At 39.9% G+C, this 14,671-nt stretch overlaps 1 protein-coding gene across 1 annotated transcript in view; it reads left to right on the top strand.

Moving 5' to 3' along the window:
- The window catches only part of aplf (aprataxin and PNKP like factor), a 60,665-nt gene that overhangs the window by 14,697 nt on the left and 31,297 nt on the right, over positions 1-14,671 (top strand). Inside the window, exons 4-5 of the mRNA XM_043696656.1 lie at positions 503-710; positions 3,021-3,150. Of these exons, the coding sequence (XP_043552591.1) occupies positions 503-710; positions 3,021-3,150 (338 nt within the window). The remainder of the gene's footprint in view (positions 1-502; positions 711-3,020; positions 3,151-14,671) is intronic.

Below are 14,671 nucleotides of genomic sequence, written 5' to 3'. Positions count from 1 at the left end.
TATGTAAAATACATTTTGGAATAAAGTAACTTGGGTCTCTGTAACACCATGTTATTTTCATAAAACCTTTGAAGTGTAAGACAGAAATCACTTTTAGTGACAAGTGTAATCAACTATATACTGCATAAGACTATACTACCAGTGTAGGTTCTCACCTGTATGAGGATATTTAAAATATGCTTTGACGAAATAAATGTATATTTATAAACTTGTAACTGAATATTTGTAATACTCATTAAACATGAATTATAAATATTTTGTTCAAAATGCCTTCATTAATCAATAGTATTTTGAGAGAAAGATTTGTTTAGTTGGTGGATTTTAAAAGGTGGTGTTAAATTGAACCAAACTACGAGAAGGAATTTAGATTCACATGTTGCACTGAAACCTGAAATGGTAATTATATTGACAAGCAAATTCAATTACGAATTTTGATTCCTGTCTAGAAGATTTTTCTTCAGTCTATGAAAATGCATTTATGCCACCTTTTAATGCATTGCAGAAACAGCGATCTGTCAAGTTTTGAGGATGATGAGCAATCTAATCCTGCAGGAAGTTTGCATAAGGAGAAAGGGGATGTCAGCGAGGGCCCAGATATACCTCGGGGTTACTCGCAAAAACCCACTACATCATCTGAGGCATTAACAACAGATAATTATTTCCGACAGCAATCCAGCAGAATTGAACCAAATGGCATCTTGCAGAAAGTGGTAAGGGTCATGTGATTAACAGATTTTACACTTAAATGTTTAAAGCAATGAATACTCATTTAACCCCAGTCTAATACTGAACCTGCTGAGGTAGGACTGGATCAACTCCCTGTAATCTTCTAGGATTCAGTCTGAGGCTTTAGAACTAGGACTGTTGTGGATCTTTGACTTGGTCTGCAGGATTATTCAGTGTAAGCAAATTAATATTGAAGTATACAAACATATTAAAGTAGGCTAACTTATTTGGGTCAGTCACAATTTGCCACAGCTCTCGGACAAGGGAGGCAATAGATTGAGTTGCTGGTTCTGAATGCTGATTGCGATCTACTAATTTTTCTGCTGCAAGTGTACATGTCGGTTGGATTGAATTACTGATTTACATATTTGAATTATTGATGCTCCGCTTGCATGAAAGGAACAACAACTTGGGTGAAATCCATCCATTTAACTTAAAATTGTAACCAAATGGTCCTGTTTGTTTTTAATTGATTTGTTATTTAATCTAACTCTCTTTTACCTTGATCACTGTAGAGTTTTTAAAAGAGGCTGTCACTTTGCCTCAGTCCAAGTACACACTTTTACACCCTAATATTATGAATATGATTAGTGTAAGATTTTTGTTAACCATTTTTTAAAAAATTAAAGAACACAAACACTTTGATGTAAACCCGAAGAGTTTTTATGGTCTATTATAAAGTAAGAATTCTTGCCATGCAGCGATCACTTATTGAATGAATTTGAATTGCCTGATATTATCTATTAAGTGTGGTATGAAGAGAACATTGCCACTTCATTTTAAATTTTATATCTAGTTCTAGTTTTTAAGAATGTTAAGGCTGTTTAGCCAAGTTCACAGACAGTACATCTCAAATCACAATGTTTGAATTGCTGTGATAGCAATTTCAGTTTTCAGTTAAATAGAACTTTCTAATGTTGTAAACTGACCCAAGGACCTTCAGAGGCACAGACGACAAAGATACACAGAGTCAAAGGTTACCAAAGGTTTGACCAGGATGTGTTTTGAGAGTAGTTGTTAAAGGAGGAGAAGGACATTCTGGGTTTTTTAATGTGGCTGAAAGCACAGGGGAGATTTAGAATCCTCTTCTTAAATTCATCTTATTGCCTTAAAAAAAAATGTATGCACGCATCCATTTATAACAATGGCAGCTAGGGATGGGCAATAAATGCTGGCCAGCCAGTGGTGCCCATGTCTCATGGGTGAATGAAAAGAAAGTAGGATAAGGTCCTCACTTAGACGTCACAGTTGTTGTATGCGTGCTTTTATACAGTGACTTTTTCTAACTTGATTTCTTTTTGGTTATTACACATCATGCAAATTACTGAAATTATAATGAAGCAAAGCTACACACAGGTGAAAGAATTATAACCAATTATTTGAAATAAACACAAATACTTACTTACACTCAACTAAAGTCCTTTTTAATCCCTTCCACTTCACACCTTGCCCTGGTTTGATTGTCTTAGCTCGTTGCCATTGCCAATTTGCATTATTTCTCTAATTCCAGATCATTACAGACACTAAATGGTCATGCAAAGTGTCATATAAATACCAGTCGTTTTCTTCATATCAGGAGTCTGGAAGATTAATGCAGTTTATGCTGATGGTCTTAATGGGTATTCGTTAGTTCAGTTAGCCCGACTTTGCAACAGCAGGTACTCTCCGCACTTGCAGACAAATAGTTGCTTAAAATGTTCTGAATCCATTTCCCAATTGGGAAATTTGATCCACAAAGTACATGGTTTGCTCCAATCTTGTAGGAACAAGCTAGAAGTTTGATTTCATGAAATATGAATTTAAGGTTCTTGGAATTGAAAGAAACAACTGAAAGCTTTCTGATTGTTCTCTAAAAATGTAGTCTTTTACTGCCCTTTCTTCTAGACTTTAGAAGTTGATAATTCAGTCAAGTTTTTTTTAAAAAACTTTTTTTTAGCAATAGCCAAGTAAACAAGAGAAGTCCTTTCTAACAAACATTGAAAATTACTGCTTCGGGCTTTCATAATGTATCAATAAAGTCCTCTCGTAAGCTGCTGAATCATATAGGTTAGCACCTCACCTTAGACCTTCAGTTAACATCAGTGCTTTCAGCTCAGTTATTAAGTCAAGAAAAATCATTTGGTCACAGCTTTAGGTCCTGATCACAATGAAATGACTGTCACTCTTGAAATACGATGTGATTGGATTCTGTTGTAATGTTTCAATTTTCTAATCCCATTTGAGACAAGTATTAAAATAAGTTGAGCTAGTGTGACCCATCTTCTGCTAACCAAGCCAATCTTGTGTTCTTTTAGTCAGAGAGCGAGCAGTTGAAGAGTGGTCATGCAGCACCAGCCACTGTACAGAGGAAAAGAATCTTGCCAGCTTGGATGCTGCAAGTTACTGCAGAAATGCAAGACTCTTCATCGGCAGTCAGTAAAAAAGGTAGGACTGCAGACTACGAAAGATGCTTGCTGCATTAACAGCAAATAATTCTAATTGAGTTTTTGTTTAATGCTATAATACTTTTTTGTCCAGAAATATCCTTTTATGGCTGTTGAGTCATGCACCTTCTTTGCTGTCTGCAGATCTAAACTTCTGATCATTAGTGTGACAAAACAAATATCATACCATGTCATACTGTCACTGCTGTTTCTAAATGGAAAGAAAGATCAAACTGCTGTAGGTTTTGCAATAATGTCTTTACATTTTTAAAATAGATTTGAAAACCTGACATTGTGAAGATCAGAGTTTTTAAATCTTACACTTTGGTAGAGGAGTCCACTGCCACTTAGCTGGGATATTTCACTGAGGCAATTTCTGCCTTCTCGGATGCAGCTAAAGGCCCTGTGTTAACACACAGATTTAAAGCAAGCGTAGGCCTTTTGGCCCCTCTACCCTGTGCCACCATTCAGTAAGATCACAGTTGATGATGGTTACCTCAAAATATTCAGTTATTTCATCTGCACTCCTCTCGGAAAGACAATTCCAAAAATTCTCAACCCTGTAAGAAAAATAATCCTTATCTATGTCTGAAATAGAATGCCTCTTATTTTTAAATTCTCTGCCTAATTCTAGTCTCTTCCACAGGAGAGAAATCCTCTCAGCATCCAACCTTTCAACTCCTCTTGGGATCTTGTATGCCTCACAGAATCTCTCAGTTGTTATAGTGCAGGAGGAGACCATTCAGCCCATTATGTCTGCACTGGCTCTAAGAGCTTTAACTTTAATGCTACCCTCCTGCCTTTCTCCCTGCTAGCTCTACCCATTGTTTCTCTTTAAATAATCATCCATTGCCCTCTTCAATGCCTCAGTAGAACCTACTTCCATCACAAGCAGTGCATTCTGTATCCTTACTATTCGCTGCATGAAAAAGATTTTTCTCACCTCACATTTGCTTCTTTTTGCAAAACACTTTAAAACTGTGCTTTCTAGATGTAAATCCTTTTATGAGCGGGAATAGTTTCTCCCTATCCACTCAGGTTCTTGAAAACTGTCATCAAATCTCCTATTTGCCTCTCTCTCTGGAAAAACATGCCCAACTTCTACACATTTTCCTCATTTCTCAAGTGTCCCATCCATGTCACCATTCTGATAACCTTTTGCAACCCCCCAGCAATGCATTCATGTATTTCACATAGTGAGGCACATCCAAGTCTCTCTACTCCTGCACACTTTTTCAAATTGTATCCTTTATTTTATACTGACTCTCCATGATCTTTGTATCCAAGTGCATCACCTCTCACTTGTCCTGCTACCCATCTGCCCACCCCACCAACACGTCAATGTTCTGTTGATGTTCTACACTGTCCTCCCCACTGAATACAGTTTTTCCAAGTTTTGGGTCATCTACAAATTTCACAATTGTCCACTATACATCAAGATCTACATCATTTATGTATGTCAGAAAAGGCAAGCGTCTCAATACTAACCACTACACGCCACCTTCTAGCCTGAAAAGTCAGCACTTTTTATCTTCTAAATTCCAGTAGATGGAGCACAGCCTGTCTGATATTTCCTCATAAATAGCCGTCTCATTTTCTGAACTGCCTATAATACAATTGCATCCTTTCTTAAATAAGGAGACCAAAACTGCACACGGTACCCCTGCTAAGGTTTCACCTGTGCAAAATGCAGCTGTCACAGAACATCCTTACTTTTATATTCCATTCCCCTGGCAATAAAAGGTAACATTCCATTTACCTTACCAATCCCTCACTGCAGCTGCAGACTAACGTTATGATTTAAGTTCCAGGATATCTGTGACACTCTTAGAAGAGCAGGAGAGGACCTGACTGAAACATTTTCAGACATCCTGATTTGTAATGAGTGCTATACAGATTCAAGGACTTTGGAGGTTTGCAATTGGTGTTTGGTATATTGATTTAGGTACAGCCTCGCATTTTCTGGCAGTGCTACCTTCACCTATCTGTCTCACTAAACCACACTGATGTTGAGTGGAGGAAGTGGTAATTACTCTTTGATACAAAATAAACTCTGGGATCACTGGCTTGTCATAGGGTGTAATCCCAAGTTTTGTTTAGTGATGTGAGTGGCTCTAAAACTCCTTATATTGTTATCATTAGTTGCTTTCTGGAGTTAATGCTGTCTCTGTGTTGTCATCTTGAACTTCAACTTAAGGAGGCAGCTCTAGAAAAACAACTTGTGCTCATACCCTGCCTTTGATGTAGTCAAGCACCCCAAGATGCTTCACAGAAGTGCTTTAGAGCAAACCGAACCACATCAGGAGATAATAGAACCAATGAAGAAAACTTAGTCAAAGAGGTAAGGTTTAAGGAGGAGAAACTGAGGCAAGGTGACATTTACTGAAGAAATTGAAGAACTAAGGGCTTGTGTAGCTGAAGGCATGGCTGCCAGCAGTGAAGGGATTAAAATCAGGATGATCAAATGGCCGGAGGTAGAGGAGTACCAGTATTGTGGTGGGTTGTGAGGCTGGAGGAGTTGACAGTGGTGGGGAGGTTTGAAAGGGCAGTGGGGAAGTTATAGTGATAAGGAGAGGTCTAGGAGTTGGGGGAAGTTTAGGAGAGAGGGAGGGGATAGAGATGGGAGAGTTTTATGGACTGGAGGAGATGACAGATATAGTGAGAAGTGTATGGGTTGGAGGAGGTTATAGAGATGAGAGAGGTCTGGGGTTGGAGAAGGTAACTGAATATAAATGGCGCTGGAGATGTTAGCGATGGGGAGGGGTTGAAGTGCAGGAGGAGGTTACAGGGATAGGGAGGGGTCTCACGGCTCGAGGAGGATACAGAAACAGGGAGATGTAAGTTACAGAGATAGGAAGAGGTTTAGATGGCGAAGACGTTTAAAAGGGATGAACTGATGGAAAGTTTTGAAAATGTGAATCACAATTTTTTAAAAAGCAAATAATTGTTTAACTCCGAACCGATGGAAATCAGTAAGCATAGGTAAATGGGACTTAGGCAGCAGAACTTTAGATGTCCTGAAGTGGAAGGTGGGAAGTGGAGTTTTAAGAATTTGCATCAATTGCAAATGGATCAGTTGTATTTTAGCTTCAAAGAGATGTACAGCATGGAAACAGACCCTTCGATCCAACCCGTCCATGTCGACCAGATATCCCAAACCAATCTAATCCCACCTGCCAGCACCCGGTCCATATCCCTCCAAACCCTTCCTATTCATGTACCCATTCAGATGCCTTTTAAATGTTGCAATTGTACCAGCCTCTACCACTTCCCCTTGCAGCTCATTCCATACACGTACCCACCTCTGCACGAAAAAGTTGCCCCTTAGGTCACTCTTATATCTTCCCCCTCTCACCCTAAACCTATGCCCTCTAGTTCTGGACTCCCCGACCCCAAGGAAAGACTTTGTCTATTTATCCTATCCATTCCCCTCTTGATTTTATAAACCTCTATAAGGTCACCCCTCAGCCTCTGACGCTCCAGGGAAAACAGCCCCAGCAGGTTCAGCCCCTCCCTATAGCTCAAATCCTCCAACCCTGGCAACATCCTTGTAAACCTTTTCTGAACCCTTTCAAGTTTCACAACATCTTTCCAATAGGAAGGAGACCAGAATTGCACGCAATATTCCAACAATGGCCTAACCAATGTCCTGTACAGCCGCCACATGACCTCCCAACTCCCGTATTCAATACTCTGACCAAGAGAGGAAAGCATACCAAACATCGCCTTCACAATCCTATCTACCTCCGACTCTACTTTCAAGGAACTATGACCCTGTACTCCAAGGTCTCTTTGTTCAGCAACAATCCCTAGGACCTTACCATTAAGTGTATAAGTCCTACTAAGATTTGCTTTCCTAAAATGCTGCACCTCACATTTATCTAAATTAATCTCCATCTGCCACTCCTCAGCCCTGATCAAGATCCCATTGTAATCTGAGGTAACCTTCTTTGCTGTCCACTACACCTCCAATTTTGGTGTCATCTGCAAACTTACTAAGTATTGGCTCACATCCAATTCATTTATATCAATGATGAAAAACAGCCTGTAATCCTTGATCCCCTCACTAATCAAGAACCTGTTTTCTTAAATACACACAGTGATGTGGCCTCCACAACCTACAGTGGCAATGAGTTCCACAGATTAACCGTTGTCTGGCTGAAGAAATTCCTCCTCACTCTGAAGCTGTGTTCTCACATCCTAGTATCTCCTACTGTGGAAACATCTTCTCCATGCCCACTCTATCCAGGCCCCTCCGTATTCTGTAAGTTTCAATGAGATTCCCTACCCCCCATTCCTTCTAAACTCCATTAACTCCAGAGTCTTCAACCACTCCTTGTATGACTAGCCATTCAGTATCAGGATCATTCTTGTAAATCTCCTCTGGACCTCCTCCAATGCCAGCATTTCCTTACAGGGCCCAAAACTACTCTCAATATTCCAAATGTGGTCTGGCCAGAGTCTTGTACAGCCTCAGCAATGCATCTCTGCTGTGATATTCTAGTCCTCTTGAAATGAATGCGAATGTTGCATTTGCCTTTCTAAGTGCCAACTGAACCTACATGTTAACCTAAGACAGTCTGAACTAGGACTCCCAAGTCTCTTCTGTGCTTCAGGATGAGAAGGGAGATATAGTAATGGGCTATGAGGAAATGGCTGCGGCATTGAATAGGTATCATGTGTCTGTCTTTACAGTGGAGGACATGAATAACATGCCCTTGACAAAGAGATGATGGTAGATGAAGACCTGGAACCAATCATTATCACAAAAGAGGTAGTTTTGGACAAGCTAATGGAGCTAGGGATAGACAAGTCTTCTGGCCCTAATGGAATGCATGCCAAGGTGCTGAAAGAGATGGCAGGAGAAATTGCAATTGTGGTAATTTTCCAAAATTCTCTGGACTCTGGGGCTGTTCCAGCAAGCTGAAAAATAGCAAATGTGATGCCACTGTTTAAAAAAGAGGTAGACAAAATATGGGGAATTATAAACCAGTTAGCTTAACCTCTGTACTGGGGAAAATGCTTGAGTCTATTATCAAGGAAGAAATAGCAAGGCATCTGGATGGAAATTGTTCTGTTGGGCAGACGCAGCATGGATTCATGAAGGGCAAATAATGCTGAACTAATGTTTTGGAATTGTCTGAAGACAGTGCAAATGTAATGTACCGTGGCACCCAGTAGATGTGGTGTATCATCTAGATTTCCAAAATACACTTGACAAGGTTCCACACAAAAGGCTGCTTTATAAGTTAAAGATGCAAGGCGTTACTGGCAATCCATTAGCATGGTTAGAGGATTCATTAACCAACAGGAAGCAAAAAGTGGGAATAAATGAGTGCTGTTCTGATTGGCAATCAGTGACCAGTGGTGTGCCTCAGGGATTAGTGTTGGGACCACAATTATTCACAATTTACATAGATGATTTGGAGTTGTGGACCATGTGTGGTTTGTGAAAGTTTGCGGATGACACTAAGATGAGTGGTTGAGCAAAGTGTGCAGTGGACTGTGAAACTTTGCAAAAGGACATAGTTTGTGAGTGGGCAAAGGTCTGGCAGATGGAGTACAATGTTAATTAATGTGAAGTCATCCATTTCAGTCGGAATAACAATAAAAAGGACTATTACTTGAATACTGTACAGTGGGACCTGGGTGTCTACAGATGCAACAGGTAATTAGGAAGGCAAATGGAATTTTGACCTTCATTGCTAAAGGGATTGAGTTTAAAAGTAGAGAGGTTATGTTACAGCTGTATAGGGTGCTGGTGAGGCCACACCTGGAGTACTGTGTACAGTTTTGGTCTCCTTATTTGAGAGGATATACTGGCACTAGAGGGGGTGCAGAGGAGGTTCATTAGGTTGATTCTGGAGTTGAGGGGGTTGGTTTATGAGGAGAGACTGAGTAGATTGGAATTATAGTCTTTGGGATTTAGAAGAATGGGGGGGGGGGATGAATCTTATAGAAACATATAAAATTATGAAGGGAATAGATAAGTTAGGAGTAGAGAGGATGTTTCCACTGGTGGGTGAAACTAGGACACGAGGGCATAGCATCAAAATTAGGGGGATCAGATTCACCACTGAATTGAGAAGGAACTTTTTTGCCCAGAGGGTTGTGAATCTGTGGAATTCTCTGCCCAGTGAAGTGGTTGAGGCTTCCTCAGTAAATCTTTTTAATGCTAATAGAGAGAATTTTTGGAACAGTAAAGGAGTGGAATTGAGGCCATGAAAAGATCAGTCATGATCTTATTGAGTGACAAAGCAGACTTGAGGGGCTGGATGGCCTACTCCTGCTCCTAGTTTTTAAGTTATGTTCAGGTTTCTGAAGCCTTTCCCTTTTAGAAAATAGTGTACACCTCTATTCTTTAACCGAAGCGCGGAAGCTCTCACTTGCCCACATTGTTTCCATCTGCCACTTTTTTGGCCAACTCTCCTAACTTGTTCATGTTCTGCAATCTCTCCGCTTCCTCAGCATTACCTATCCCGCCACCTATCTTTGGGTCATCTGCCAACTTTGCAACAATGCTTTCAGTTCCTTCACCCAAGTCCAAATGTCAGCTGTCTTTTAATTCATGTTTAATTAATATAATGCAGATTCAGTTGGCTGAGTAACTGCTTTTTGTCCTGTGCCATTCTGTGATTCAATCTTGCTAATATGAATCCAGGATGTATTTAATTGGGGCCAGATGCTTCCTTTCACTGTCATACCATCATAATAAAATAACTGTTATCATTGAACTAACTTACTCAATTCTGTCTGCACAATTTATTTTCAAATAGGCATCAAACATAAAGAACACACCATGCTTTTCTCATCAGTAGGTTATCTTACTTCACTGTAGCAGGATGGTTTACAACTGTCCTCCAACATCTCTTGTGCTAGTGAAGGCTCTCACAACTCACTGCCTTTGAAGACTAACTATTTGCGAAAGCCTTTCTTTGCCCACTTGTTTAGAAGGTTCTGTTATTATTACTTCCTTGCTGCTCTCAGACAGAAATGGTATAAATTCTAAATTTATGAGGTCTTTATCTGCTCCGTGGTGTATTTTTCCATTTGCAGTTGCCTTTGTTATTACTTATCAATGAAGGCATCTTTTGATTTTAATCCAGTGGAAAGCAGCCAATCACTTGATGAAAATGCAAACTCGTGGAATAGTTTTGCCTTATTCTCGATATAAATTATGCTGCAAAGGTTGCATATTTGTCAACAGCTCATTGCCTCAAGAAGGTGGCGGCAAGTGTTAGCTTTTAAGCTAGCATGGTCTTTCATTTTTGTACTGTGGTATTAGAGGAGAGAATTTCAGCATTTTTCCTTACAATAGTGAAGGAATAATATACATCCAAGTCTGGCAGGTGTGTGCCTTTGAGGTTAATAGGTAATGATGTTTCTGTGACCATATAGTTCTTTGCCCATGTAGGATTGAGAGCTGGTGTTAAAGTGAGGCTTGTTAGTTTCTGCAGGTTGTGCATACAGCAAGCACAGCATGCCAAAGCTAGAAAGCAAATTGAGTTTAATAGCATAAGTGTCAATCAAAGCAACCTCCCATGTCCTGAATGGCATTGAACCCCTTAATTGTTGTTGAAGTTGCATCTTGTTGAGTGTTGTATCATAGTCTTAACATGAGCTATGTAGGTTGTGTAGAGGCTCCAAAGAATTAGGCAATTAAATGCTGCTCGTGTGTAAACCTCCTCTTGCCAAGTTGATCTTGTTCAGTAGTGTCACCTAGAATGTTGATAGTTAGGGACTTGATGAATAAATGTCTTGGATACTGGGTGATTCTGGTTTGAATTTCAGTAGATTACCAATGTGTGGGACAGCCTTAAAATATGGTGCTAAAGGATTATGAGGGTAACTTGGATGGAGAAGTGAACTAACAAGGTAGTGAATAAGGCAAAAAGAACAAGTGAACTCCGAAATTGTCAAGAGAAGGCGATGGAGCTCTTCAGGCATGTTATCCATGCAGAAGTGTTGCCGTGTTTAATCAATACGAAAAGAATTAACTGATAAAGATAAAGCAGCTGAAAGTGATGGAAGCCTCTAGACAACATGTGATGAAGCTGTGTCTTTAATAAGGTTATGCTGTCCTTGGTTTTTTTCTTCAGGTGGTCATAAAAACACAGGTTCTGAAAAGTCTGAGTTAGGATGGGTTTTAGGGTCAGTTTGATAATAGTTAACAGATACTGCTGCAGGCAGAAAGCTTTCAAGTTTAAAAAAAACTTGTATAATGAAAAGTGGGGAGCCAATTCTCCCAGCTCAGTTCTTCTCTGGTTTGGTTTTCGCGCGCGCGTGTGTGTGTGTGTGTGTGTAGAAAATCTGCTTCTCTCTCTCTCTTACTGTCACCTCCTCTCTTCCTCTCTTCCCTGTCTCTGCTCTCCTCTCTGTCTTTCTCACTCTGTTGCAAGTATTTTGGAAGCTTGTTGGTTTTCAGATAGGATAGGTTATTCTGTATTCTATTTTCTGTTCTTTGTGTTTCGTTCAGTAATCTTGTAAATAAATTCTGTTTTGTCTAAAACTAAGTAGTTTGACCAGCTGATTCTCTCCTGGAATATCCACTGTTCACTTGCTTAAAACAAGTAACAAAGTTAGGGTCTGGGCTACCTTCTTGAAATGTTTTGAGGGGATCTGGCCCAGTCCATAACAAACATCAAAGATTGGTTTAATCTGAGCTCCAACAACCAAGCCACCCACTGTTGCTGTGATCGGAAAGACAATGCACACCCATGAACTGGCACTTCGATGACAATTACAATATGTTAGATCTCTCATGATGTGGATGTTTCAGTCTAATGTGAAAACTGCTTAAACAGATGTTTGCATTGGTGACTGTTGAATATCGCTAACTATTTTGTGGTTAAACAGGATGAGATAACTTGGGTTTTGCTGAACCACAAGCTACACTTTCTGCTCAGAGAATGCAACCCTTCATGGATAAATATTTTAAGGAACATATTTTACTTATGCTCATTGTGAAATCTTTGAGAAATGTTTGAAGTGCACCATAAGATCGCAATGTAACATTCTGTATTCTTACAAGCCAGATGAGAACCTAATATTTGCAGCATTAGCAGTAGTAGTAACCTTTGTATGTGGATGGTGACTGCTTTGCTTGACTGACCAGATAGCAGCATCTACAGAAGTTTAGAGTGAAGTCTGGAGTTTGGAGAATGAGTTGCTATCTTGGCTATTAAACCTGTGGTGAGGTGGAGAGGCTGCTACCGGGAATTTTTCATACTTCGGCACTCTGATAACTGACCAGTTGAAACTCCCTCTCTTTCTGTATGTCCTCTGCAGGATAAATCAGCATAGATATCTCGCGTGAAGTCTGAAGAGTGAGATGTATTCAAATATCACATGCAGGAACTGGTGCAGAATGTTTCTGTCGGCTGTCTCTGACCCTGTTGCATTAGAAGAAAAACAATCCAAAGCTCTGCCTCAATCTGGAAACATGACTGTATTTTGTTTATCATTGTCTTTATTGCATTTGAAAAGTAAACTACAAACTGGAGGAAGAACACACATTTGAGGTCTCTTCCCTATTCCTTGTAAGCTGTCTTCTTGCTCCACCAAATCTGTGATATTTGAATGGCAGACCTTCATTCTAACAAATTTGAATTGTGGCAGATTTTAAATTGAAGGGAGCCAGCGTGTTAGATATTGCTGTTGTAGCCACTTCTGTTCGGCGATCTGTTGTCATGGTATGTCACATTCATCTGTCTTGTGCCAACCTCTCTCATTCACTGAAGCTCACCTGTGACCACAGTGATGTCGATTATACCACTATCTGCCACCCTCCACTTTGCCCTTTAGGAGGTCTCTGTAGTTTAACGTCTATGATAACATTGTTGATATACTGACATTTTCATTTCTGGATGCCACTTTTTAAGAGTTCTTTGTGTGCTTAGAAATTCAAGTACCTCTTCACTTATCTTCTGGTCAGTATGTGGGAGTTTTTTTTAGCAGATGTCTTATTATTTTATAGGGCCTCTTATTTCTTCTAGCAATCTTTATTCATTGTCCAGATTTCTGAGACAGACAGGAGAATGGATAGAATATAACATCTTATGAGCTTTTTCCTTATAAACTTGAATTTTCTAGTTATTAACGCATCTTACATCATCTTAAAATTAATTCTGGCTGATGCAGAACCAGCTGAGTAAACATGGAGAGGCAGAGCCAAGATTGAAAGTCAGGAGTGAGAGTTATCATTCTGTTGTCTGATTGAGCTAAGAAGGAGAGCGTTAAAGTGACATAATGAGGAAGGGTAGGTTTGGTTGCCAGTGGGCAATCAGTGCAAGAATTTTGATGGAAAGAAGCTTTGTCAAAGAAACAAAATCTTTGATTAAACTAGTCCATGCCAACCAAGTTCCCAAACCTGCCTGCGTTTGACCCATATCCCTTCAAACCCTTCCTATTCATGTACTAATCCAAATGTCTTTTTAATGTAACTGTACCTACATCTGCCACTACTTCCGGCAGTGCATTCCACACGCTAACTATTCTCTGGAAAAAAAAAGTTGCCCCCATGTCCTTTTTAAATTTTTATGCTCTCATCTTAAAATTTGCCTCCTAGTTTTGAAATCTACCCACCTTAGGGAAAAGACCTCTGCTATTCACCTTATCTGCATCCCTCATGATTTTATGAATCTGTATAAGGTCACCCCTCAACCTCCGCATCAGTGAAAAAAGTCCCAGTTTTCTGATTCAGTCTGTGGATGTACCTACTCGAGAAGGTCAAGTTTTACACTTACTGTTGGGAAATAAGGCAGGGCAGGTGACTGAGGTGTCAGTGGGAGAGCACTTTGGGGCCAGCGACCATAATTCTATTAGATTTAAAATTTAAAGGATAGACCAGATCTAAAAGTTGATGTTCTAAATTGGAGAAAGGCAAATTTTGATGGTATTAGGCAAGAACTTTCAAAAACTGATTGGGGGTAGATGTTCGCAGGTAAAGGTACGGCTGAAAAATGGGAAGCCTTCAGAAATGAGATGAGATAACTAAAATCCAGAGAAAGTATATTCCTGTCAGGGTGAAAGGAAAGGCTGGTAGATATAGGGAACGCTGGATGACTAAAGAAATTGAGGGTTTGGTTAAGAAAAAGAAGGAAGCGTGTGTAAGGTGTAGACAGGATAGATCGAGTGAATCCTTAGAAGAGTATAAAGGCAGTAGGAATATACTTAAGAGGGAGATCAGGAGGGCAAAAAGGGGACATGAGATAGCTTTGGCAAATAGAAGTAAGGAGAATCCAAAGGGTCTTTACAGATACATTAAGGACAAAAGGGTAACTAGGAGAAAATAGGGCCCCTCAAAGATCAGCAAGGTGGCCTTTTTGTGGAGCCACAGAAAATGGGGGAGATACTAAACGAGTATTTTGCATCAGTATTTACTGTGGAAAGGATATGGAAGATATAGACTGTAGGGAAATAGATAGTAACACCTTGCAAACTGTCCAAATTAGAGAGGAGGAAGTGCTGGATGTCTTGAAATGCATAAAAGTGGATAAATCCCCAGGACCTGATCAGGTGTA

Source organism: Chiloscyllium plagiosum, chromosome 9 (assembly GCF_004010195.1).
Source record: "Chiloscyllium plagiosum isolate BGI_BamShark_2017 chromosome 9, ASM401019v2, whole genome shotgun sequence".
Classification (NCBI taxonomy): domain Eukaryota; kingdom Metazoa; phylum Chordata; class Chondrichthyes; order Orectolobiformes; family Hemiscylliidae; genus Chiloscyllium; species Chiloscyllium plagiosum.
This window is presented reverse-complemented; position numbering and strand designations above follow the sequence as displayed.